Below are 26,646 nucleotides of genomic sequence, written 5' to 3' on the forward strand. Positions count from 1 at the left end.
GGACCGATATAAATGGATCCTCTCCTACACAGGAGCCGTCGGCTAGCAGGGGCTGCAAGTATTGTAGAAGCGTACAGGCATCTAGAAACGGATCTGTAGTACATTACCCGAGCAATCATGTGCCTTGGCGTCCGTTAGCTCTGTCTCTCTCCCTCACCAGAGATTTGCAGCAAACAAAACTCTGAAGGTTGACGGGGATTCTGGTTCTGTACCGGAACACGCAGTGTCCTTCAAGAGGATTGATCGTCCTCATACAGCATTTGCCACTTTTTCGGAGGTTCGGGTTATAGTTAACCGGCACTCAGAGCGACCTGATAATGCCTCACAGGAAGCCTCTTCAGAGCTACCCCTTTTTCAGCTGATCTGCGGAAAGATTGAGCTGAAACTCCTGCTGTAGACCCACCAGTATCTGGTCTGGCATCCAGAAACCTTCTCTCGTGGCCGGATGGATCTTCAATTAAAAGACCCACGGACCGTCAGAGAATCTGGCTCACTCCGTGTTTAAGGCCTTGGGTTCAGCACTCTAGCCATAATTTACTGTGGCGTGGGTAGGTAAAGCAATGGGCTCCTGGATGCCTCTTTTGATACGGCTAGCTGCTCTGCACTATCAGCAGCAAATGCCATCACGATCAGAAGGGCATTATGGCTCAGAGAATTGAAAGCGACTCTGCGTGCAAAAAGTCTCTGACATCTCTTCCTTACCAGAGTTGCCATTTATTTACAATGAAGCTGGTTCAGCTTATCTCTGATGCTATGGGAGGAAAGAGCAAATCTTTTCCGCAGCAAGGCTTAAGCATCCTTTTTTCAGCGTCAACAACCAATCCGGTTTCGGTCCTTTCTCACCAATCCGGGCTGGTCCACTATCACTACCTCTTCCTGATCTAGGCGTTCCCCACGCAGGGACAAAGGATCCCAGGTCTCCTTTAGGTCCAGCCAGCAGTGGAACGGTCGACCCAAACAGTCTAGATCTAACAGATCTAGGTCCCAGAGATTTTTCGCCCAGTAACTCCTGGCGTTAGCTGGTCGACACCAGTAATGTAGGCGGCCGCCTACTTCTGTTTCGACAGGCTTGGTTTTCCGTCGTTCACAACGAATGGGTTAGAAACCTGGTGTCTTCCGGATACAAGATTGTTTTTTCCTCAACACCATAGATTCACTGCGTTAAGACGGAATCATTGTTCCGGTCCCAGAAAATGAAAGGCTCAAGGGGTTCTACTTGAATCCCTTTGCAGTGCCATAAGACCCTTACTGGATCTCAAACTTCTAAACAAATTTGTCAAGGTCCGTCTTTTCTGGATGGAGTCTCTCCGTTTGGTTATTACTTTGATAAAAGAGGGGAGTTTCTAGCATCCATCGACATTCGGGATGCTTGCCGCCATATTCCGATTTTTCCCCTCACTAGACATTCACTGATAAACGTAAGCAAGTCTTCCCCCATTCCAGCTCAGCGGATATCCCTTTTAAGAATGACCCTGGACACCATTGAGGGTCAGTGATTCTCCCTCAAGACAAGGTCCTAGCCCTTCAACAAGGAGCCTGCGCACTTTGCCGCTCATCCCGTCATTCCATCCGGTTTGCCATGACGGCACTGGGAAAAATGGTGGCAAAAATGGAAGCGGTCTCCTTCGCTCAGCTGCATCTTCGTCCCCTGCAGCATGCTATTCTGGCGGCTTAGGACAGGAACCCGTTCTCCCTCGACCGCCGGTGCCGCTTGCCCCGACGGGTCAGGCAAGGTCTTTTCTCTTCCGAGGGAAAATCCATTCTCCAAGTTCAGTGGCTAGTGGTGACTACTGATGTCGGTCTCCTTGGCGGTGGAGCAGTCTTTTGTCACCACACTGCTCAGGGGCGCTGGGCAACTCGGGAGTCAAGCCTCCTGATCAATGTCCGGGAAATCCGAGCGATCAGGCTAGCCCTGCAGCAGTTTCCATTATCTCCTGGCGGGTCACCCCATCCTAATTCAATTGGACAAAGCCACGGCTGTCGCATATATCAATCATCACAAGGGTACCCGTAGCAGGGTGGCCATGCACGAAGTAACCCACATTCTCCGTTGGGCAGAGAGGAACCACTCGGTGTTTTCATCAGTGCACATCCCAGGCATGGGAAACTTGGCAGCAGATTTTCTCAGCGTCAAGGTCTCGCCTCGGGATAGTGGGAACTTCATCTGCAGGTCTCCAGATGTGAATCTGATAGCTTCAAGATTGAACGCCAAAGTACCCAACTCCATAGCTCGGTCTTGGGATCGAAAGGCCATTTGGGTGGAGGCACTGGTTACTCCGTGGCATCAGTTTCGTCTTCCGTACCTGTTTCCCTCGCTTCCTTTCCTTCTGAAGGTCTTCAGGAACATCAAGGAGGCAGGGGTTCCAGTAATCCTAGTCGCCCCAGATTGGCCACGCCGGGTGTGGTATGCAGAGTTAGATCATCCTGATCCGCCCTGCCAAGGTCTGATTTTGCCACCAGAACTCAGGGGTCTTGTGTTAACGGCTTGGCCGTTGAAGCCTGGGTTCTAACTCAAGCTGGTTTCTCTCATCAGGTTTTTTCCACTATGATTAGCGCTCGGAAGCCTGCATCATTTTACATCTATCACCGCACCTGAAAACCTTTTTCGCATGTTGCAGGGACAACGGGTGTCTTCCTCGTATCTTCTCTGTTCCCTCCATTTTCGAATTCTCTAGACTGGTCTGCAATCAGGTTGGGCGCTCAGCTTCCTCAAAGGCCAGATCTCGGTTTTATCCATTTTATTCCAGCGCAGGATTGCTTCCAAACTGCAAGTGAGGAATTTCATTCAGGGAGTCTCCCATGTCATCCCCCCCTATAGAATGCTGATAGAGGCCTGGGACCTTAACTTGGTCCCGGGTGCTCTTCAGGAGACTTTCGAATCGTTGCAGAAAATCTCGCTGACAGTTCTGTCTTGGTAAGTCACATTTATTCGGTCGTCCATGACAGCACCACCTGAGAGAGAGGGATCTGCCCTTCCTAGGAACAGGAAAACCTACAGATACAAAAGGGCGGCACCTCTCCCACGCATCAGTTGGTTTCCTGTTCCTAACAAGGACAGAACTCCCTACAGATCGTCCGTCATGGATAACCGAATTCCCAGGCCTGCGGACCGACTCAGGTAGCGGGGGGTTCTCCTACCTCGGTCTCGCTGGGGGCCCTGGATGCGCCACGGTGGGTCCGGGTAGGATTTCCACGGCAGTGGTAAGAGCAGGCGGAGACAGGGTCCGGTGGGCGCCTTCTCCATGGGGCCGGTGAGGTAAGCGGTGTCCCCCTGTGTCTCCTTCCCCTGGGGGTGCGGCCCGTTCGGGCGGGCACCGCCGGCGGTGTCCCACAAAGGGAGCGGCGGTTCCGAGCCGGCGGCGCAGTGCTAGCCCCTTGCCGCGCGTCCCCGTGGCCTCTGTCGCGCGGCGGAAGTGACGCGGCGGAGGGGGCGGGGCCTAGCGCCGAAACCGGAAGTCGGATGCCGGTCGACTTCCGGTTGTTGTGGACACGCGCCGATGCGCGCCCGCCGCCTGAGGGGGCCGGGCAGGACTGAAGGGGAGGGGGAGGATTGCGAGGAGCGGTCCAATGGGGGGCCCAAACACAGGACGGAGTTCCTGCTGATCCGGAGGGGAAGCCTTCTTAAGACAGAAGGCATTGCTGCTGAGGTGCTTCTGGAGGCCCAGCGATGGACACAACAGAAGCCCCCATGGACCCACAAGAGGTGCAGCCCGTGGCAAAGCACCCCAGTGACCAGCCTAAGAGGCGGAAGGAGGGACGTTCGAGTGGACAGAGCCACAGTAGTTCCTCTAGGCCAAAGGATCCTCCTGCAGCCCCCCCATGATCCGGTACCTGTCATCTGCAAGGGTAAGAGATCTGCGAGAATGTACCCTAATGCAGTGTCCCCTTATGTGTTTGATTCTCAGGGGTAGAAGGCCACAGGGAAGCAGAAGCACAAGGAATGTGCCCTCTGTAGTTGCCCCTTACCAGATGGCCACCCTAAGAGATTGTGTCAGTCTTGCGTGAGACAGACGGTAGGGACGGAGATGAGGGGTAGAACGTGAGTGGAGTATCAGACTCTTACACTCTTCCCTATTTATGCAGGTAGCGGAAGAAGCTCCAAGCTTCGCTACAGACCTGAGGCAATTAATCAGGACTGAAATAAAAGCCCTATCAAAAGAAGATTCTTCTTAAAGAAGACGGGCTAGTGTTTCAGGCTCAGAATCTTCAGTCGGCCCTAGGAGGGAAGATATCTCCTCAGAGTCCTCGGCCTCCTCTTCTTCTTCCGAAGAAGATTCCAGCCGGTTCTGTTTTCCCTTGGACCAAATGGATAAATTAATTAAAACCATAAGGTCAACCATGGGGGTAGAAGAAAAAAAGACAGAACTGTCTGCTCAGGACATTATGTTCGGGGGTCTAGACCCCAGAAAGCAAAGGACTTTTCCATTAAACGAAAGAGTCCAGAGCCTGATAGACAGGGAGTGGAAAAAAAAACGGAAAAAAGGGGTTCTATGCCGCCTGCTTTCAAGCGAAGATACCCCTTTGAGGACCCAATAGTAAGTCGATGGGATAAGGCCCCCAAGCTGGATGCAGCGGTAGCTAAGGCCTCAAAAAAGTCATCTATACCCTTCGACGATATGGCCTCCCTTAAAGACCCCCTAGATAAAAAGGCAGATTCCTTTTTAAAAGGCACATGGGAGATGTCAGCAGGTGCCCTAAGGCCAGCAATAGCAGCCACGTGCGCAGCCAGATCCATGATGGTTTGGCTGGATCAATTGGACTCCCAGCTAAAGGATGGAACCTCGCGAGCTTCCATCCGTAAGTCTCTTCCAATTATCCAGAATGCTGCTGCCTTCCTGGCAGATTCCTCGGCAGACTCAGTAAGAATGGCGGCCAGGTCTGCAAGTTTGTCTAATTCGGCCCGAAGAGCCCTCTGGTTAAAATGCTGGCCGGGAGATATCCAAGCCAGGTCCCGTTTCTGTTCTATCCCCTGTGAGGGTGAATACTTGTTCGGCCCCGTCCTAGACGAACTGTTAGAGAAAGCCGGGGATGAGAAAAAGAAATTTCCGAGTCTGCCGAATACATCCTGGAGACGTCCCTTTTCTAGGAAAGGGTATTCCCGCAGGAGGCAGGCCAGAGATCAGAACAGATGGGACAACAAGAAAACCAGAGGTACGGGCTTCATGTTCGGAGGAGGTGGGCGCCAAGAAGGTCCATCACGAGATAATAAGAAGCCGCCCCAATGACTAGTGGCTCCGGTAGGAGGAAGATTATCTGCCTTCTACCCAGCCTGGGCCAGAATCTCAAATAGCAGCTGGATACTGGGGGTGATAGCTACAGGACTGCACCTAGAGTTCTCCTGCGTTCCCCAAGATCGGTTCAGGGTAACTCCGCTCAAATCTTCCCCGCTAGAACAAGCTGCCCTGGAGACCGAGGTCCTCGAGCTACTGGACAAAAAAGTCCTGACGAGAGTTCCAGAGGAAGAGAGGGGGAAAGGCTTCTATTCCCCCCTGTTCTTGGTCCGTAAACCGGACGACTCATTTAGGGCTATATTTAACCTCAAAGCCCTCAATAAATTCCTGGTCGTACGTCCGTTTAAAATGGAAACAATTAACACCGCAATAAAGATGCTGTTTCAAAACTGCTTCATGGTGGTCCTAGATCTGAAAGACGCTTACTACCATATACCCATATGTCTAGCACACCAACCTTTCCTTAGACTGGCGGTTCAGTTGGAGGGGTCAATCCAGCACTTCCAGTACGCGGCCTTACCCTTCGGGGTGGCAGTTGCGCCCCGAGTATTCACCAAAGTGATGGCAGAGGTAATGGCCCATCTGCGCGAGCTAAACATTCTAGTCGTTCCCTATCTAGATGACCTCCTTATAATAGGCAGTTCAGCCGAGCAGTGTTTAGAACAATTACAGGAAACAACGGCGGCTCTAGAGCGGTTGGGATGGCTACTTAATATCAAAAAATCCCGTTTGCAGCCATTAAAAATTCAACAATTTTTAGGCCTAACCCTAGATTCTAAAAAGCAGGAATGCCGTCTGCCCCCAGAGAAGCTGCTGCACCTGCATGGCTGGGTCCTGAACGCTTCCAACAACCCCTCCATGTCCCTGATGGGTTCCCTCTCATCCTGCATTCCCGCGGTCCAGTGGGCCCAAGTTCATACGAGAACTCTACAGGGCGAAGTTTTATGGTATCAGAGGATTCTTGGGGGTAACTTAGAAGGTCGACTGACCTTATCCAGAAACACAATAGAGTCCCTGGAGTGGTGGCTAGAAAGAAATAACTTGTCTAGAGGGGTCCCTTGGGAGTATAACATTACCCGCGTGGTCACCACGGATGCAAGTCCTTCCGGTTGGGGGGCGCATATGGAGGAAATTCTGGTCCAGGGCCTATGGGAACGGGATCAGATACAAATGTCTTCTAATTTGAAAGAATTGACAGCGGTGGTACACGCAGCTAAAGAGCTCCTTATGTATCTACAGGGCCATCACGTACGAGTTCTCTCGGACAATCGAGTGGCCGTGGCCTATATCAACCACCAAGGCGGAACTCGATCCAAAACTCTGATGAATGTGGCAGGACAGTTGTTCCAGCTAGCAGAGCGGCATTTTTTATCTCTCACGGCTCTTCACATAAGAGGAAAAGAGAACGTCGCGGCAGATTTCCTAAGCCGCAATCTGTTAAAACAAGGAGAGTGGGCCTTAAACACCTCCATTTTCGTTCAGATCGTGCAGAGATGGGGTCAACCAGAGGTGGATCTATTCGCCACCAAGGAGAACTCGAAAATGAGACAGTTTTGCTCCCTAAATCCCAGGGAGACTCCTCTGGCAGTAGATGCGCTACTGATAAAATGGGACTTCAGGCTAGCCTACGCCTTTCCTCCCCTAGCTCTACTTCCTCTGGTGTTGAGGAAGATCAGGAAGGACAGGGCAAGGGTCATAGTCATCGCCCCGTTCTGGCCCAGAAGAGCATGGTTCTCGAACCTCAGGATCATGTCGGTAGACGATCCTTGGGTTCTCCCGGACATCCCGGACCTTCTGTCCCAAGGCCCGGTCTTCCACCCTCAGGTGGCTGGCCTACATCTCACGGCGTGGAATTTGAGCGGTCACTGCTAAAAAGTAAAGGCTTCTCCCCAGACCTAATTGACACTCTACTAAAAAGTAGGAAAGTGGTGACAACTAAGATTTACGTCAGAATTTGGAAAAGATTCCTCCAAAGCTCAAATATAAATACTGATGATTCCGTCCCTATAGGCCAGATCTTGGAATTTTTACAAAAAGGGCTGGACCTGGGTCTCTCCACCAGTACCCTTAAAGTACAGGTATCCGCCTTAGGGGCCCTCTTTAGCTGCAACATCGCGGCTAATTACTGGGTCAATAGGTTTATCAAAGCAGCGAGTAGATCCAGACCAATAGTAAAGAATAGACTCACGCCATGGGATTTGAACCTAGTCCTCACAGCTATGACAGAAGTGCCATTTGAACCCATCTCGTCAGCCTCTATTAGGAGCCTGTCCCTCAAGATAGCTTTCCTGATAGCCATAACGTCAGCCCGTAGGGTAAGTGACATTCAGGCATTGTCTAGGCGCCCACCTTTTCTTCAGGTAAAAGAGGATAGGGTAATACTTAGACCTGACCCAGCGAATTTACCAAAAGTAGCCTCCAGCTTTCATAGGTCGCAGGAAATAGTCCTTCCATCCTTCCTCCCTAAACCAACTAATGAGAAAGAGGAGAAGCTACACACTTTAGATGTTAGGAGATGCCTCTTGGAGTATCTAGCGGCTACCGATCCCTGGAAGAAGGACAATGCCCTCTTTGTCTCCTACCAAGGCCCTAGGAAAGGTCTTAGGGTGTCCAAAAGTACACTAGCCAGATGGATTAGAGAAGCAATCTCGTTAGCTTATACCTCAAAAGGTAGAGTAGCTCTGGAGAAATTGAAGGCGCACTCCACCAGAGCCGTGGCGACCTCGTGGGCCGAGAGATCGGAAGTCTCCATCGACCAGATTTGTAAGGCGGCCACTTGGTCCTCTCCGAGCACTTTTTATAGTCATTATAGGCTAGACTTGGGTGCTTCTGCAGACCTCTCCTTCGGTATCAGGGTTCTGCAGGCTGTAGTCCCCCCCCCTAAAGTAGTGATTACTCTCTGTAATTCTCTCAGGTGGTGCTGTCATGGACGACCGAATAAAGTCTTAGTTACTCACCGGTTAACGGTATTTTTCGGAGTCCATGACAGCACCCATAGATTCCCTTCCCTTAGTCAATTTGGGTGTGCACGTCTTCCCTTTGTACATATCCACGGGTGATAAAAATTTTAAGTATTAATATTGTTGTACATATAATCATGCATTAACCTTGGAGGTCCTCTTTTATGCTCTGTAATCCAACTGATGCGTGGGAGAGGTGCCGCCCTTTTGTATCTGTAGGTTTTCCTGTTCCTAGGAAGGGCGGATCCCTCTCTCTCAGGTGGTGCTGTCATGGACTCCGAAAAATACCGTTAACCGGTGAGTAACTAAGACTTTCTTGTCGCAGTGACGTCTATCAGGCAAGTTTCAGAGCTAGCTGATCGGCCTGTCGAGCTCTTTTCCTGATTTTCCACCAGGACAAGGTGGTCCTCAGACCATCTCCATTCTTTTAAGAAACACCTAGAGAACAAATACTATAATAGCACCGTATTAAAACAGGAATACTCAAAACAATAGATCAAAACCACAAAAAAGAGTACAAAAAACCTGTATATAGTGTCAAAAATGTACCAATTTTATTAATATTAATTTATAAAAATGTTATTAGGACAACACATAGTTCAAAATAACACATCATTCAAGAATTAAAAATATGAAGGACATGAACAGTACAATGTGGTAGACAATTTAATACATAAAAGGACTAGGTATAGAAAAATCCAGATAAAATTATCTATAAAATCCACATAAGGTCTTATCCCATTTATTTATGGTCGGTTGGAAAAAGGAGACTAGCCTAAATATATGTGCATTAATTGTAATTAAATTAGCTCCACATATTCCAAGGTGCCATACAGCAATCATACAGGAAAGTTCTTACCAATTGAGTCCAAGTATACCACATGCAAAAGCGGCCCCAACGCGCTTTTCGCTTGGGCTTCCTCAGGGGGCAAAATTGGTACATTTTTGACACTATATACAGGTTTTTTGTACTCTCTTTTTTGTGGTTTTCGTCTCCATTCTTTTGCCCAAGGTGGTTTCGTTTTTCCACCTTAACAAAGACATTGTCCTTTCCTCTTTTTGTCCAGCACTAGTACATCGGGTGGAAGGAGCTCTCAGAAAGTACATCTCGAGGGCGGCGCCCTTCCTTAAGTTGGAAGCCCTATTCGTGCTTCCTGAGGGTCAGGAAGGGTTGGCTTCAGGGCCATAATAGCCAAATGAATTCGCTCAGCTATTCAGGAGTCCTACCGCATCAAGCCTATCCCAGTGGAGTTTAATGCACATTCTACTCAGTTGGTGGGCGCTTCTTGAGCCATTTGGCATCAGGCGTCTGCAGAACAAGTCTGCAAGGCTACGACTTGGTCCAGCCTGCACATATTCTCGAAGCACTACGTTATTCACATTCAGACTTCTGCACATGCTGCCTTTAGCAGACATATTCTGCGAGTGGCGGTAGCGCATCTTTATCCATCTCAGTTGGTATATGGGGTTCGATCTGTAAAGTTGTTTCCCACCCATGGACTGCTTTGGGACATCCCATGGTCTGTGTCCCCCAATCAGGTGAAGGAAAAATAGAGATTTTTGTGTACTCACAGTAAAATCCTTTTCTACAAGCCACTCATTGGGGGACACAGTACCCACCCTGTTAGACTTTTGGCTTATTCTTGTTTTCTTGAGTTTAATGTGATGTTCTCTGATATGATAAGATATGATAATGATCTACTGCTTTTGCACTGAACTAGTTCTCTTGGAGCCAGCATGAGGGTGTATACTGCAGAGGTGAAGCTAAGTTTTTTTGTATCAACTTAGTGTCAGCAGCATAACACCTATGGTCTGTGCCCCCCAATGAGTGGCTCGGAGAAAAGGATTTTACAGTGAGTACACAAAAATCCTTATATTAGACTGTTGTAAATAATTGCTATAAACCGTATATAGATGTCATGCTCTCTTTTTAAATACTGCCTATACGTTAAACCCCTACATGTATCGTGCTGTACATTTACTCTGGCAGAATGTGGTACCTGCACAACACTATAAATGTACGATGTAGACATAGTTGTACCCATGCCATCCACACTGGGTTATAGCTGTAACAACCTGCTGCAATGCTTGAGATCGGAGAGTTTGAACTTTTGATGAACCTTAGTAATTTAATAGAGGAAGGGGCTTATCCAAACCTAAATCTGTTTAAATGAGAAATGCTAAACAACAAACATTTCTCATATGCTTTATTTTTGCTGTAATTACAGCTGCTATGCAGAAGAAACCAAAATCTTACTCTTCATTACTAATGGATCAGATTCCAATAAAATACCTTATCAGGCAGGCACAAGGACTACAGCAAGAACTTGGAGGTAAGTGACCGGTAAGTGTTTATGCATTATATCTATTCCTGGTGGAGCTAAATGTTTCTATTCGACTTTGTTCACAACACTCTTAACTTCTTCACAACATTTGACGTATATGTATGTCATATGTCCTGTTCCCCCTTGCTTTTGGTATCTGCATAGTTGGTACTGACCTGGAGAATCCTATTGCCATGTCACTTTTACCATATAGTAAACATAATAAATATAAAAAAACACAACTGTGGAATTGCACTTTTTGTTTTGCAGTTTCACCGCACTTATAATTTTTCCCCTCATTTTTTTAGTACACCATGTGGTAAAATGAATGATGTCATTCAAACTTACAACTCACTCTGCAAAAAACAAGTCCTCATACGGCTATGTGGATGGACAAATAAAAAGTTATGGCTCTTATAAGAAGGGGAGGAAAAAACGAAAAATTACCGTGTCATGAAGGGGTTAAACTACATACTGGATTATGCACTTTGAAATGTCCCATGGTATATAGGTCCGCATGCACTTGGATAATATGAAAACTGTTTCTGCCACATCAGTCAGTGGTTAATAAATACCTCTATATTGGCTTATTTTGCAGGCTTTCTTTGAAAGTATATGTCGGGGAATACACGACGTATACCTTATATTGAATCAAAAAAGGAAATGTGAACGGAAGCTTAAAGTAGTGTTTGAGCAGCTTTTTGCAGAATAGGGCATTGTTGCCTGTATGTTCATTATTGGGATTACCGACCTGGATGTCCTTAAAAGTAACTGTTCAATAATGACTGTTTTCTCCAGAAACATTGACTTTAAGTGAACCTGTTACTTTGCACATGCATTCTGGTCTGTGCTTAGCAGGGTATAATGGAGAAGCTGAGCAAAATTATATATAGGTTCGTTGGAGAAGATTCAGTATAACTTTTTGTTCATTGAAATACCTGGTGTTTGGATATAGGAGTCCGGTGGGTGGTCCTACTCAGTGATTGACAGCTATGTTTGAATGCTCAGTCATACAGGGAAGACTGTCAGTCAATGAATAGGACTACCCACTGGACTTGCACATATAAACACCAAGACCCTGATTCCAGCACATGCCGATTTTGATGAGGGGGTGTGGTGCAGTCGGATGTTCTGATTAATTAAGAGGTGCACGCTTCTTAATAAATCCATTATGTCTGAAAAGTGGTGTGCGTCTCCATGTGCACATCACCACAAATCTTGCACCAGTCCGGCACTGGAGTAAGATTTTCATACAAGTATGTGAAAGCTGGTGCCAGTAGGAATTTAGAGAGAGGATGAATTACCGTGCTATTACTGCTTTTTGTTCTTTAGGTTTACACTCTGCCCTCCTGCGCTTGCTTGCCACCAACTACCCCCACCTGTGCATTGTGGATGACTGGATATGTGAGGAGGAAATTACTGGGACAGATGCTCTTTTAAGGAGGATGTTGATGACAATTTCTACCAAAAATCATTCCCCAAAGCAACTGCAGGATGGTGAGCTTATCAAATGAATGAGAATGAGTTTGAACAGTTTATAGCAGTAAAAGTGTAATATTTTAACGTTCTTCTGTAGAATGTAGCATTATATATATATTTTACACATGCATACTTCCAGCCACATTCCGACTAGACTGTATCCGGCCTTGCTCAATACACTTGCATTGAGAAATGCTGCACTCATCTAGTCAGCATGTGAAAAAACGTATGCAAATCACATACTTGTTGTCACACGTCCACTGTTCCCATCAGACAGTGCAACGTACATGCAATGTGCGGATTCACAAGTCTGCATGCAGATAGTGACTTGTAATTTTAAGGACTGCAGACATCAGTGATTTTTCATCAGTGTTTGTATTCCAAAATCAGGAGTGTCTCCAAAACACAGGTGTCAATCTTTCAATTAAAGCTTTTCCATTCATGGTTTGGCTTTCAAACACTGATGAAAAATCAGTGACATCTGAATGAGCCTTAAGTCTGGACATCCCCTTTAAGTCATGTGCTTACAACAATTCAGATCTTCCTGGAACTTATTTTAAGTTAGGAGGAACTTAAACATTGCTGTAACCAACCACATGGGCTAATAAAGGCACAATGTTTTTCTTCATTCGGATTTTCTAGTGCTGCTACAGTTTTTGATATTTTATTGATATGTGGACTTGATTGAAAGCCTTTACTCTGCACCCTTTTCCGGAAAGTGATGTATTTCTCAAATAAAATAATTGCAATTTCACGTGGTTTGTTATACACGTTTTTTCCTTTGTGTGTATTGAAACAAAACAAAAACTGGACAAAAAAGGCAAATTGAACATAATTTCACTCTAAACCCCAAAAATGGGCCAGATAAAATTGTTGGCACCTTTGCAAAAATATGGGTAAACAAGTTTGTTTCAAGCATGTGATGCTTATTCAATCTCACCTGTGGCAAGTAACAGGTGTGGGCAATATGAAAATCACCCCTGAAACCAGATAAAAAGGAGTGAAGTTGACTCAATTTTTACATTGTGTGTGTGTGTCTATGCCACACTAAGCATGGACAACAGAAGGAGAAGAGAACTGTCTGAGGACTTGATAACCAAAATTGTTGAAAAACATCAACAATCTCAAGGTTAAAAGTCCATCTTTAGAGATGTTGATGTTCCTTTGTTCATGGATTTGAACATAATCAAGATATTTTACATTGCACTGTAGTTAATCTCCCTGATTGTGGACGGCAGAGAAAAATTGATGTAAAGTTGTAAAGCAGGATAGTCCGGATGGTGGATAAGCAGCCCCAGTCCAAAAAAAATTCAAGCAGTCCTGCAGGCTCAGTATGCATTGGTGTCAGCATGAACTGTCAACATTTGAATAAAACAAAACACTATGGCAGGAGATGTGGGAGGACCCCACTACTGACACAGAGACATAAAATAGCTAGACTGCAGTTTACAAAAATGTACTTGAGTAAGTCAAAATCCTTCTGGGAATGCCTCTTATGAACAAATGAGACCAAGATGGAGGTTTTAATAAAGCATTAAATGAATTTCCACTACTGGACAACTCGTTCTGAATCTCTCTGTTCATCATAAAAATAAAAAATGCTACATTTACCACACCGACTAGTGCCATTCTTCTGATATTGGCGGTGTGTGGTTGCAGTCTTTAGCTCACTGTGGCAAATGAAAAAAATATACACTGCTCAAAAAAATAAAGGGAACACTTAAACAACAGAATATAACGCCGAGTAAATCAAACTTCTGTGAAATCAAACTGTCCACTTAGGAAGCAACAATGATTGACAATCAATTTCACATGCTGTTGTGCAAATGGAATAGACAACAGATGGAAATTATTGGCAATTATCAAGACACTCTCAATAAAGGCGTGGTTCTGCAGGTGGGAACCACAGGCCACATCTGAGTACCAATGCTTTCTGGCTGATGTTTTGGTCACTTTTGAATGTTGGTTGTGCTTTCACACTCGTGAGCAAGTGGCTCAGGTAGTGCAGCTCATCCAGGATTTCACATCAATGCGAGCTGTGGCATGAAGGTTTGCTGTGTCTGTCAGCGTAGTGTCCAGAGGCTGAAGGTGCTACCAGGAGACAGGCCAATACACCAGGAGACGTGGAGGGGCCGTAAAAGGGCAACAACCCAGCAGCAGAACCGATACCTCCTCCTTTGTGCAAGGAGGAACAGGAGGAGCACTGCCAGAGCCCTGCAAAATGACCTCCAGCAGGCAACAAATGTGCATGTGTCTGCACAAATGGTCTGAGTGCCCGATGTCCACAGGTGGGGGTTGATCCCTTTATTTTTTTTGGGCAGTGTAGTTCTTGCATAATTTGGAGGTGTGCTTTGAGTCCGAGTCCTGTTGTAGGATGAAATTGGCTCCAATCAAGCGCTGTCCACAGGGTATGGCATGGCGTTGCAAAATGGACTGATGGCCTTCCTTATTCAAAATACCTTTTACCTTGTACAAATCTCCCACTTTACCAGCACCAAATCAACCCTAGACCTTCACATTACCTCCACCATGCTTGACAGATGGCGTCAGAAACTCTTCCAGCATCTTTTCAGTTGTTCTGCGTCTCACAAATGTTCTTCTGCGTGATCCAAACACCTCAAACTTGGATACGTAAGTCCATAACACTTTTTCCAATCTTCATCTGTCCAATGTTTGTATTCTTTTGCCCAATCTTTTCCTTTTATTAGCCAGTCTCAGATATGGATTTTTCTTTGCCACTCTGCCCTGAAGGCCAGCATCCCGGAGTCGCCTCTTCAATGTAGACGTTGACCCTGGTGTTTTGCGTGTACTATTTAATGAAGCTGCCAATTGCGGACCTGTGAGGTGTCAATTTCTCAAACTGCAGACTCTAATGTACTTGTCTTGTTGCTGAGTTGTGCAGCGGGGCCTCCCACTTCTCTTTCTACTCTGGTTAGAGCCTGTTTGTGCTCTCCTCTGAAGGGAGTAGTACACACTGTTGTAGGAAATCTTCAGTTTATTGGCAATTTCTCGCAAGGAATAGCCTTCATTTCTAAGAACAAGAATAGGCTGTCAAGTTTCACATGAAAGTTATTTTTTTCTGGCCATTTTGAGAGTTTAATGGAACCCACAAATATAATGCTCCAGATTCTCAACTAGCTCAAAGGAAAGTCAGGTTTTTAGAATCTCTAATCAGCCAAACTGTTTTCAGCTGTGCCAACATACTTTCACAAGGGTTTTTTCAAGGGTATTCTAACCATCCATTAGCCTTCTACACAGTTAGCAAACACAAAGTACCATAAGAACACTGGAGTGATTGTTGTTGGAAATGGGCCTCTATACACCTATGAAGATATTGCATTACAAACCAGATGTTTGCAGCTAGAATAGTCATTTACCACATTAACAATGTATAGAGTTTATTTCGGAATCATTTAATGTTGGCTTCAATGGAAAAAGCTGTGCTTTTCTTTCAAAAATAAGGAAATTTCTAATTGACCCTAAACTTTTGGACGGTAACTGTGTGTGTGGATATATGTGTGTATGTGTGTGTGTGTGTGTGTGTGTGTGTGTGTGTGTATATATATTATTTCATTGCGTATAACTAATTCACTGTATAAACAAAGTATTGTTCAGCTCACCCTCATGAAGGACTTCACATTGTCCGTGTGTGGAGCACAGGATAGCCTGAGAGGAGAGAAGTGGGTATAAAAATAACCGGCTGTGTTTCGAACACGAAATGTGTTCTTAATCTCAGTATATATTAAAAAGCCAAGTAGGGTGAATACTTTCTGCAAGCCACTGTATATTTATATTTCTATTTTTGTTAAACGTTTGAATTATGAAGTTGGCTTTTCAAGGGTCTCTGTCCATCCATGATCAACCTGGCTTAATTTAAGAAATTATATATTACATATTTATTATATTATGAATCGCTTTCAAATGCTGTGCTGTATCATCAAATGGTATGATACCTTTTGTAGTTTTGTGGTCATTAGTAATGTGTTTTAATGTAAAGGGGTTTTTTGTTTAGCATTTTTGCAGCTGCAAAGCAACCATACGCAGGTGATGCAAATTCTAGAGCACTTGACCCTTCTTAGTGCAAGTGACCTTATCCCATATGCAGAAGTTATCACTGCCAATATGAGCCAACTCTTAAATGTTGGTGTCCCACGCAGGATCCTACAGACAATCAACAAGCTTTGGATGACCTTGAACACTGTAATGCCAAGAAGGTAAAGATTCTAGATTACTAACTTTAGGTTACAGGAGTATTGTGTTTGTTTCAGACTGTTTTCTAAGCTATCATTATATATGTATTTGCTTTATAGTCACACTGTGGGGGAAAAAAGTGTACCAATCCATGTACACATAACAGAACTGTGGTAATGTGTGGGAGGAGGGAATTCACCAAAAAGGACATGAAATCCAAGAACCTAGCTGGAAACAAAGCAGCCATACTTATTTATACTAGGTCACGGTACTAATGTACTGCAGTATGCAGCTGTGCTCCCATCATAAGAAAGAAGTAGCATGTATGCAGTAGGCTGAGAAACAACCACTTATGTGCACAGATAAGGTACCAGTCACACAGATACGTGTAGTGCACCAGTCCTAAAGCTCCAGCCCTTACTAATATATCGGGTGGATGCCCAGCACTCTAAAAAAGCACTTCACAAGGACAAGCACCCTAATTCCTCACACTAAAACTACAGGGACTGACTTCATCCTGCAAAAATTACAAAATGCACCAGGTATTAGTTGATACTTTGGACAAAACACGCACGCTTACAACTCCTGTCAAGGGTCCTCATTGTCTTGAGTCCATATGCTAAAACTAAAAACTCATAAACAAAGAAAAAATGCAGCCAGACTTACCAATACCAATGTTCTGCATGATGTAGCATAGACAGACATAACACATGTTCCAAATACTGATGAACGACCGTTCGCACATCAATTCTCCATGACAAGAGTGATTGTTTAGTATTATAGATGAGCACGGATAATTCTTGTGTAAGGTGCCAGTATATTAGTTTTGTGGCCAGGTATTGGTGAGGAAGAGTGTTCAGTATTTTCCATGTAACATTATATGATTTATATTGTTGCTCTTCCTGCCAGAGCGCAATAAAAGGAAATTCCAAACAGGCGGCCAGTTCTCATATGTTAGGACAATTGATTTTATCACATTATTGGGAATATATCAGAAGACTACTAGCTCACTGGTAGAGGACACAGAATTGTATGTTTGGGGCAGGGTATAGTGCAGTTTAGAAAAACTTCATAGACAGTAATGCTCACCTTTTCTGAAGTTTAGCTTGTAAGTAATTAGTGATGGAGTTTGAAAAGGGGAGAAATTGATGGAAAAAAACAATACATGATAAAGGTGACATTAAGTTTAGAAAGTCAAGTACACACAGGGCACATCCAGAAATTACACCTGCAATGTTAGGCACGCTTTAAGCTTCAATTCAAATATATATATTTTCCCCCATAAATTAAATCTACTGCCCATTTACTCAGTCACATAAGATATGAAAAAAATAGGACGTGTATCCATGCATAACCTAGGTTTGATTACGCATCCTTAAAGAGAACCAGTCATCAGGGCTATGCACATTAAACAAAAGGCATTGCCATAATGACGCTGTTATACTGATTTAATACATACTACTTAACTGAATGTATGTACTAAATCAGTATAACCGCACCATTATGGGCATACCTTTAGTTTACTTTGCATAACCCTGATGACTGGTTCTCTCTAATGCATAATTAACCCAAATGGCCAGCGATTTCTGATACTATGTACTGTATATATGATACATACACCCAGAATTGGAGGGTCCTTGCCTCACCATTTGTTGTACTTGTACTTCTCTTTAGTGTTGTTTCTGGTTGATACTGCCATTTGTCTTGATCATTGGGTAGCATGCAAGAGAGTGGGTTAATCTATATATAAGATTGTGCCACTAGCCCTGGTTCTCATGGTCGATAGTTTCTGTACCTGTCCATTTCTGAGCTTCTTTGAATTTAAATTGACTTTCGTTTTCCCTGCCCTATGGTGCCATCTTGTGGCTTATGAATATATTGCATGATATGTTTTGTTTTTGTACCCCATGTTACGGAGTCTTTATCTGATTACTGACCTTGTGGTGTCTTGCCACTTTACTGCATACTAATGAAGAACAGTTTTTAATTATTCTTTCAGTGTATTCACCTTTTCAGTGATTGATTTATGTGTGTGCTATTTAATGGATAGTAAATACAGGATGCTATGTCTTCGTATCAAATGTATTAGTCTTCGTGTATCTGTAGCTGTAAGAAAATAGGACCTACTTTTGCCATTCTTTTTCATTTTCAGGCTGTGGGTGATGACTGTGAATGCATTACAGCCTTCACTGAAGTTAGTTCGGAGTCATAAGTACACTCAGAATGATCTGATGATTGACCCTCTAATTGTCCTGCGCTGTGATGCCCGGGTCCTGAGGTTAGCTTCTATTTTCTCTTTAGAGGCATAAGTTATTTGCTTCTTTTGGATTTATGTCATAATGCATTTTCTGTGTTGCCAGGTGCCCACCTCTGATGGATATTACATTACACATGTTGAATGGCTACCTTTTAGCATCCAAAGCTTACTTGAACTCTTATCTTAAAGAAACTGCAGATCAAGATATTAAACCTTCTCCCAGTAATGCAATGGCGGCTCTAACAGGTCAGACGGAAACTATGGAAGTTACTAGAGAAGAGTTAAAAAATGCTCTACTTTCAGCCCAGGTAATAAGCAACAACTACAAGGTGCCTTACTGTCTATCATCATGTGCACTACTCTTTCATAAACATGCAAAAATGTCATATTAGGATAGTGCCGCAGTGCAAATCTTGCTGGAGGTCTGCCTTCCATCAGAGGAAAAAAAACAGGAGCTACAGGACGAAGAAGACAGTCTGCTCTGCAATCTTCGAGAAGTACAGTGTCTCATTTGTTGTCTCTTGCATCAGATGTTCATAGCCGATCCAAACATTGCAAAACTTGTTCATTTTCAGGTATGTACAGTGTGATGTTTTATCAGAAAAATGGACTTGTTGGCACAAGATTTAGGTTAAGTTCACACTAGGCGTTTTTGCAGCGTTTTTTGATGCGGTTATTAATGCAAATTTTCAGCTGTGTTTTACTGTACTAGCTATGTCTGAGATTTCAGAAATCTTACACGCACACACACACACTTTTTTTTGGTCATCAGGATTTTGTGCTTTGCATGTTTTTTTGCACAATGGAGCATGTCACACTTAGCAAACACAAAGTACCATAAGAACACTGGAGTGATGGTTGTTGGAAATGGGTCTCTATACACCTATGAAGATATTGCATTACAAACCAGACGTTTGCAGCTAGAATAGTCATTTACCACATTAACAATGTATAGAGTGTATTTCTGAATCATTTAATGTTAGCTTCAGTGGAAAAAAATGTGCTTTTCTTTCAAAAATAAGGAATTTTCTAAGTGACCCTAAACTTTTGAACGGTAGTGTACTTGGAAGACGTTAAGCTGGTAGAGAATAAAAACATTCAAAGGGTAGAAATTTCCAGATGTGCAATATTTATTAAGAGGTTTGCAGCTTTCTTTAAATTTAGCATAATTCTTTCCAACTAACCTAACCAAACACACTGGCATATGATATTTCAATATTATTAAATGTGGTCCGTTCTCTCAATTTGATAGATTTTCTGCTGATGCTGAAATGTTACAGTAAACTTCAACTAAACTTTCTTTCCGGTTTCCACCATTTCCACCAGGGTTACCCTTGTCAACTTCTGTCTCTGACAGTTGCAGGAATCCCATCTATGCACATCTGTCTTGATTTTATCCCTGAACTTATTGCTCAGCCAGAACTGGAGAAACAGGTAACAAGAATTGAATATTGTCCCTAACAAAAAAAGCAACAATTTGCTATTATATAAACAAAATTTGTTTCTGTAGTGTTGCAGAATTATTGTGTAGCTCTTGTATTATTGCTTACAATTATATGTATTTTACATTCCATATATACAGTGTTAATATATGACACATCTGGTGACTATTCCTATATACACACAATTCATTTTCTTTTGTTATTTTAGAGAGATTTATGTGGAGGTCATTATTCTTATAATTTCAGATATTTGCAATCCAACTTCTTTCACACTTGTGTATTCAGTATGCATTACCCAAATCTCTCAGTATGGCTCGTCTGGCTGTAAATGTAATGGGAACGCTCCTTACAGGTAATTTGTTTTACATTTATAAAAAGTAAACTTATAATGCAACAAATGTAATAAATATTACAGCTAATCTGTTGTGTACCATAGAATATGCCACATTACTTTCAGTTCTGCAGCTACTGGGTAAAGTAGTACCGCGTAGTCTGCACATACTGCTTTTGTAGCAAGAGCACTCGACTCCTGGCTGGTAATTCACTACATTCTGCTCCAAATTCTAGAAAAAGTAGATAAAATTGTGCAGATCACTCAGTATTTTCAGCATTCTAGGAAGCGATGTTAGAGAAAAGGCCCAATTTGGCAACTTACACTGTACAGCTCGGTAACACTAATCACCTTGCTATTCCCTGTAATGCCCAGTGCAAAATAAAATGTCACTTCAGTTATTGTAGACCACAAAACATGCTTGGAGAGCTTGTTGTTTAGAATTAGAAACATTTTCTAACTTAAGCACACTTTTTTTATAGGATCATCTGGAATTTGCAAACTAACAATTTTTCTGTATTCTAATTTCTTCTTGCAGTGTTAACTCAAGCCAAGCGTTTTGTGTTTTTTATGCCTACATTGCCTTGTTTGGTACCGTTCTGCCAAGCATTCCCTCCATTATATGAAGATATCATGTCACTTCTAATACAGATTGGGCAGGTCTGTGCATCAAATGTGGCCACTCAGACCAGAGATGTTGACCCAATTATTGCACGTAAGTTCAATCATAGTAGAGAGATTTAGCATATAAATAAAATTGTGGTGGTTGATCCATAAATGGCAGCCTTATAGAACTGCATAGATTGTAGTAAATTGTATACTAATTTAATTCTACGCGGACATACATTGACATAGTGTTGTGAAGTATAGCGTGGCACTGCTGCAGGGTGTACAAGTAGGTTACCCAAACCAAGAAGTGATAATGAAAATAACTTGGCACTCAACTTGTAGTATTCATGAGATTGGAGAAGAATTGTATTTAGGCAGTCTGCAAAAACGTTTCGGCCAACAACCTGGCCTTCGTCAGTCCGACTGCTTAAGATAATTAGGTAAGGCGGTAGTGTAGTAAAGGATGTGTCAATTCCTCACCATCACAGTCCTCACAAAAGGAATTGACACATACATTGACATAGTAACATAGTTACCAAGGCCTAAAAAAGACATTTGTCCATCCAGTTCAGCCTGTATTCCATTAGAATAAATCCCCAGACCAACGTCCTTCTAAAGAACCTAATAACTGTAAGATACAATATTGTTACGCTCCAGGAAGACATCCAGGCCTCTCTTGAACCCCTTGACTGAGTTCGCCATCACCACCTCCTCGGGCAAGGAATTCTAGATTCTCACTGCCCTAACAGTAAAGAAACCTCTTCTATGTTGGTGGAAAAACCTTCTCTCCTCCAGACGCAGAGTATGCCCCCTTGTGAATATCACATTCCTTGGTATAAAAGGATCCTTGGAGAGATATTTGTATTGTCCGCTTAAATACTTGGTTATTAGATTGCGCCTCAGTCGTCTTTTTTCTAGACTAAATAATCCTAATTTTTCTAATCTCTCTGGGTATTGTAGTTCCTCCATCCCATTTATTAATTTTGTTGCCCTCCTTTGTACTCGCTCTAGTTCCATTATATCCTTCCTGAGCACTGGTGCCCAAAACTGTACACAGTACTCTATGTGCGGTCTGACCAGGGATTTGTACAGAGGCAGTATAATGCTCTCATCATGTGTATCCAGACCTCTTTTAATGCACCCCATGATCCTGTTTGCCTTGGCAGCCGCTGCATGGCACTGGCTGCTCCAGGTAAGTTTATCATTAACTAGGATCCCAAAGTCCTTCTCCATGTCAGATTTACCCAGAGGTTTCTCGTTCAGGGTGTAATGTGTATAACCTTACATTTATCATTGTTAAACCGCATCTGCCACCTTTCGGCCCAAGTTTCCAACTTATCCAGAGCCATCTGTAGCAGAATACTATCTTCTCTTGTATTGACTGCTTTTTAGTTTTCTATCATCTGCAAGTATCAATATTTTACTGTGTAAACCTTCTACCAGATCGTTAATAAAAATGTTGAAGAGAATAGATCCCACACTGACCATTGCAGTACCTCACTGGTCCCAGCGACCCAGTTGGAGAATATACCATTTATAACCACCCTCTGCTTTCTATCACTTAGTCAGTTACCCATTTACACACATTTTCCCCCAGACCCAGCATTCTCATTTTGTGTACCAACCTCTTGTGTGGCATGGTATCAAACACTTTGGAAAAATTAAGATATACCACGTTCAATGACTCACCAGTGGTGCTTGAAAGTTTGTGGATTAAAAAAAATTGCAAATGCCACTATGGATTCAAGTCTATTTTTTGAATGCCATAGAGCCTCATATTATCACTTCAAGCTCTCTTTGTCATTAGGATAATTGTATTTGATATTTAGAATTTTAATTGTGAATTTATTCTTGGGTCTAGATCTTGCATTAGTTATTTTACTTTTTTGTGAAGTGCACCTATAATATCTGACACATGAAATAGTATAAGATGAGTTTGGTAATGTTAAGGTGCATTCACAATGCAAGATTATTGTGAATTAACATTCCTATGAACTCTCATTAAACAATATTCATCAATTGTAAACAGGCTGCCCTTCACCCACTGATGGAGCAAAGTACTCTTTCATCAGCTGAACTATCTTTTTTGCAGCTCAAAAGGTTATCATTCTTAGCAGCAGATCATCACGTGTAAATAGGACTCGAGCTGCCGAAAACAATGCAACAATGCACTTACCGATCTATTACAGTTACCGTATATAAAGGTTCAACATAAACTTTAATTGAAAAATAATTTTAGGATAGAAGTCCAGAACACCCAAAAGGGGTACAATGCAATTACAGTATAATGCTAAGATCTTGTAAATGCATCTAGGAAATGTTTAGTGGGATGGTCAGGTCGCTCATTCAGTATCTTTGTTACAATACATTATGGATCTATTTTGTTCATGTTGCGTCATCTTTTTTTTTTTTTCTTTCTCCCAATAGGTTTGCAGCAACTTAAAGAGAAACCAAAGGAACTTGCAGATGCATTTAGCCTTTTCCCACTTCCGGTTTCTGCAGTAAAGGATCTGGAGAGCCTGGATCCAGATGTCCAGCTTTGTCATCAAGTGGAAAATACTATCATTGATGTAATTAATATGAGTGTTACTGGCGTGTAAAGTTTTTTTCTTTAGATTTTATTACTCCATTACTGTTTTAGACTTGAAAATGATGAGGAAGATCGATGCAGAAAAGAGTGCTGGCACGATGTTTCTCAGTAGCTCATCACATAGTGATGCTTGAGAACAGCGACACGCTGGAGATTTGTGATTTCATTTACATCTCAGAAATACTGTCTTCTGCATTGAATCCTGCATTGAATCTTCCTATCAGCTTATATAAGCTGCCCCCTTCTTGCCCACAGCCATGGAGCAGAGCTATGAAAACCTGTTATGTTTTGCTCCAAAATGCAACTGAAACTTTCCTGGTTCAGCACAGTATGTAGCCATTCCTTTTAAAGAGTAATTTTGTCCAGCATGGTAAGTTAAGTTCACAAATCGCATTATTGGGGAATTTGTTTTCATTCCTTTAAGGAAATATGCATGGGAGTGTCTTACAAACGCCTGCATTTTCCCAGTCTATTTGACTTCAGCTGCGTTGATATCACAACGTACTCATTTGGAGTACTGGTGATGGCACCTGTCTCCTCCACTCAGAACAATCTCGGCTTAGGCTGAATTCAGACGATCATATTTCATGGTCCGTATACGGAACGCAATATATGAACTGGATGTGAGTTGCAGCTTCATAAATCTGTATTGTGCTGTAGGTTTGGATCAGGAGAAACTCATTCAGGCTGTGCAATGCGAATTACATCTCTCTGAGGACTTATCCCCAGAGTTGGTGAGAGACAGGTACCAAGATGACCCTTTCACTGCCATCAGCTAATGGCAGGCAAATCAGGAAAAAAGGACACCTGTGTGCAATTATTATTTTTTTTTACCTTAATAAAATTCATTAAAAAGTGATTTGCAAACCTTCCTAATTTCCACACTAGACAAAATTATTAATTACAAAAAAAAGTTACCAAACTTTTTTTTTCTAAGTTATCCTTCCTTATTCAGCATAGTAGGAGACATCACGAAAGATCTGCTTTTATTTTGTGTAATGTGAACATTTTACAACTACCATAGCCTTCTAGCTGTGCTTTTGGCTAAACACATGGGTGCTGTAATAACAATATCACTAGTATCTTTACATGTGCACCAACAACCTGAGAAGGAAACCATTTTATTCATAGCAGAATTTATCTTTCAGTTTGCCTTTTAAAATATTCACTGTAAGGCCGGGGTCACACTTGTGAGTGTGATGCAAGAAACTCGCACTCGGGACCAGAGTGTGCGACTGTATAGAGATATATGCAGCCGCACACTCCGGTCCCGAGTGCTGATGGCAGTTCCGGGTATTGATGCGAGTTTCTCGCATCACACTTGCAAGTGTGACCCTGGCCTTACAGCGAATGCTGCAGCAAAATGCTTTATGGAAACCAATTGACAACAAATGCTAAATTCATGCAATAATATCTCTCTATATATATTTCCCTGTATATATACATATGTGGTCAAAACTGTTGGTACTCCTCGTTTAATGACAGAAAAAAACCACAATGGTCACAGAAATAACTTGTCTGACAAAAGTAATAATAAAAAATTTGTTTTTATTTCTTTCATTTGTTCATTTTCATAGATTTTTGTCAGATTCAAGTTATTTCTGTCACCATTGTGGGTTTTTCTGTCTTTATAAGAGGGGTACCAACAATTTTGACCACGTGTGTATGTTTGTTATGCATTTGTGAATGGGTAAAACAAAATGCAATTTAAAGTTGCACTCTGGATATAAGCTGAATATATTAAGTGTGTCTTCCAAATCTGAAGTTGTTGACCATGCCTACTATGTTGCATTTCATTAAATTTTCTTATTGGTATGTATAAAATAAATTGATATTTGGTATTTAACTTTATAAATATGACAATGTTACATCACATCTTCACCAAAAACAATTTTTTTTCAGTTTTTCCACCATGTAGAAAATCTAATGTGAAGCATTGTAAAATAAATTTATATTTTTTATTGTAATTTTGTATCTTTATTTTTTGTTTGGTACTATGTTGAACATGGAAAATGGGGGGGAAAAAAAATCTTCACTAATAAAATACAGCCAATTGTAGGACTCCTCATACCAGCAAATGTATCAATATTTCTGCTCATATTGTTATTTTTAGATTTAAAAGATCCAATTTTACATCAAGTTGATGAAATTGTCTTTTGTATAACTATGCTGTGTATTAGCTAGGTTACTATACTATGTGTAACATTCTAAAGGTCTTCAGTACATTAATATCTGATCAGTTAGGATACGACTCTCGATAGCCATGCAGATCAGCTGAATGAACGGTATGTGGTGCGCCAATTAAATTATTATTATCATTAGTAATATATTTCCATAAATTTACCGTAAGCCGATCTCAAGCCTAAGAATTAATTTTCGAATGCATCTGCACAGCAAATTGGGTAAAAATAACAGGATTTTTGGGTTGCTTACCGTAAAATCTGTTTCTCGGAGCCTTCATTGGGGGACACAGAGACCTTGGGTGTATGCTGCTGCCACTAGGAGGCTGACACTATGCACAAAAAAAGATAGCTCCTCCTCCGCAGTGTACACCCCACCGACCGGCAGAGAAATCCTCAGTTAGTGAGAAAGCAGTAGGAGAAGTAACGGAATAGGTTGACAACATAAACAACTCAACTGTAACCATTCAACCAAAGTAAGAACAGGAGCTGTAAGACATGGGAGGGTGCTGTGTCCCCAATGAAGGCTCCGAGAAACAGATTTTACGGTAAGCAACCCAAAAATCCTGTTTTCTCGTTCGCCTTATTGGGGGACACAGAGACCTTGGGACGTCCCAAAGCAGTCCCTGGGGTGGGAAACAAACTTCCATCAGGCCAGCGGACTCACCACCACGGCCTGCAGAATCCGTCTACCTAGGCTGGCGTCCGTAGAATTTCACAAACGTGTGAACCGATGACCATGTTGCAGCTTTGCAAAGCTGCAGTGCGGAAGCTCTGTGGCGCACCGCCCAGGAGGCACCCACTGCTCGAGTAGAGTGGGCCCAGATACCCGGAGGGGCTCCGCGACGCTTAACACGGTAAGCTTCCAGGATAGCCGATCTGATCCAGCGAGCAATGGTGGCTTATGACGCCGGGTGACCTTTCCGCGCTCCATCAGGGATAATGAAAAGAGACTCTGTCTTTCGCAAGGAAGTCGTCCTAGACAGACTCTTACCGCCCTAACCAGGTCCAGCTTGTTCAAGGACCGCTCTCGGGGATGAGTTGGATTCGAA

At 42.9% G+C, this 26,646-nt stretch overlaps 1 protein-coding gene across 1 annotated transcript in view; it reads left to right on the forward strand.

The window, feature by feature from the left end:
• INTS2 (integrator complex subunit 2) overlaps positions 1-25,381 on the forward strand; it is a 90,822-nt gene extending 65,441 nt beyond the window's left edge. Inside the window, exons 16-25 of the mRNA XM_073573184.1 lie at positions 10,420-10,524; positions 11,848-12,012; positions 16,007-16,208; positions 18,338-18,463; positions 18,546-18,750; positions 18,835-19,017; positions 19,769-19,876; positions 20,131-20,236; positions 20,754-20,930; positions 23,252-25,381. Coding sequence (XP_073429285.1) covers positions 10,420-10,524; positions 11,848-12,012; positions 16,007-16,208; positions 18,338-18,463; positions 18,546-18,750; positions 18,835-19,017; positions 19,769-19,876; positions 20,131-20,236; positions 20,754-20,930; positions 23,252-23,424 — 1,550 coding nt within the window. The 3' untranslated portion in view covers positions 23,425-25,381. The remainder of the gene's footprint in view (positions 1-10,419; positions 10,525-11,847; positions 12,013-16,006; positions 16,209-18,337; positions 18,464-18,545; positions 18,751-18,834; positions 19,018-19,768; positions 19,877-20,130; positions 20,237-20,753; positions 20,931-23,251) is intronic.
• The last annotated feature ends 1,265 nt before the right edge of the window (positions 25,382-26,646 follow it).

This window comes from Dendrobates tinctorius, unplaced genomic scaffold (assembly GCF_039654945.1).
Source record: "Dendrobates tinctorius isolate UK_male_01 unplaced genomic scaffold, ASM3965494v1 ptg000007l, whole genome shotgun sequence".
In the NCBI taxonomy this organism is placed as follows: Eukaryota; Metazoa; Chordata; class Amphibia; order Anura; family Dendrobatidae; genus Dendrobates; species Dendrobates tinctorius.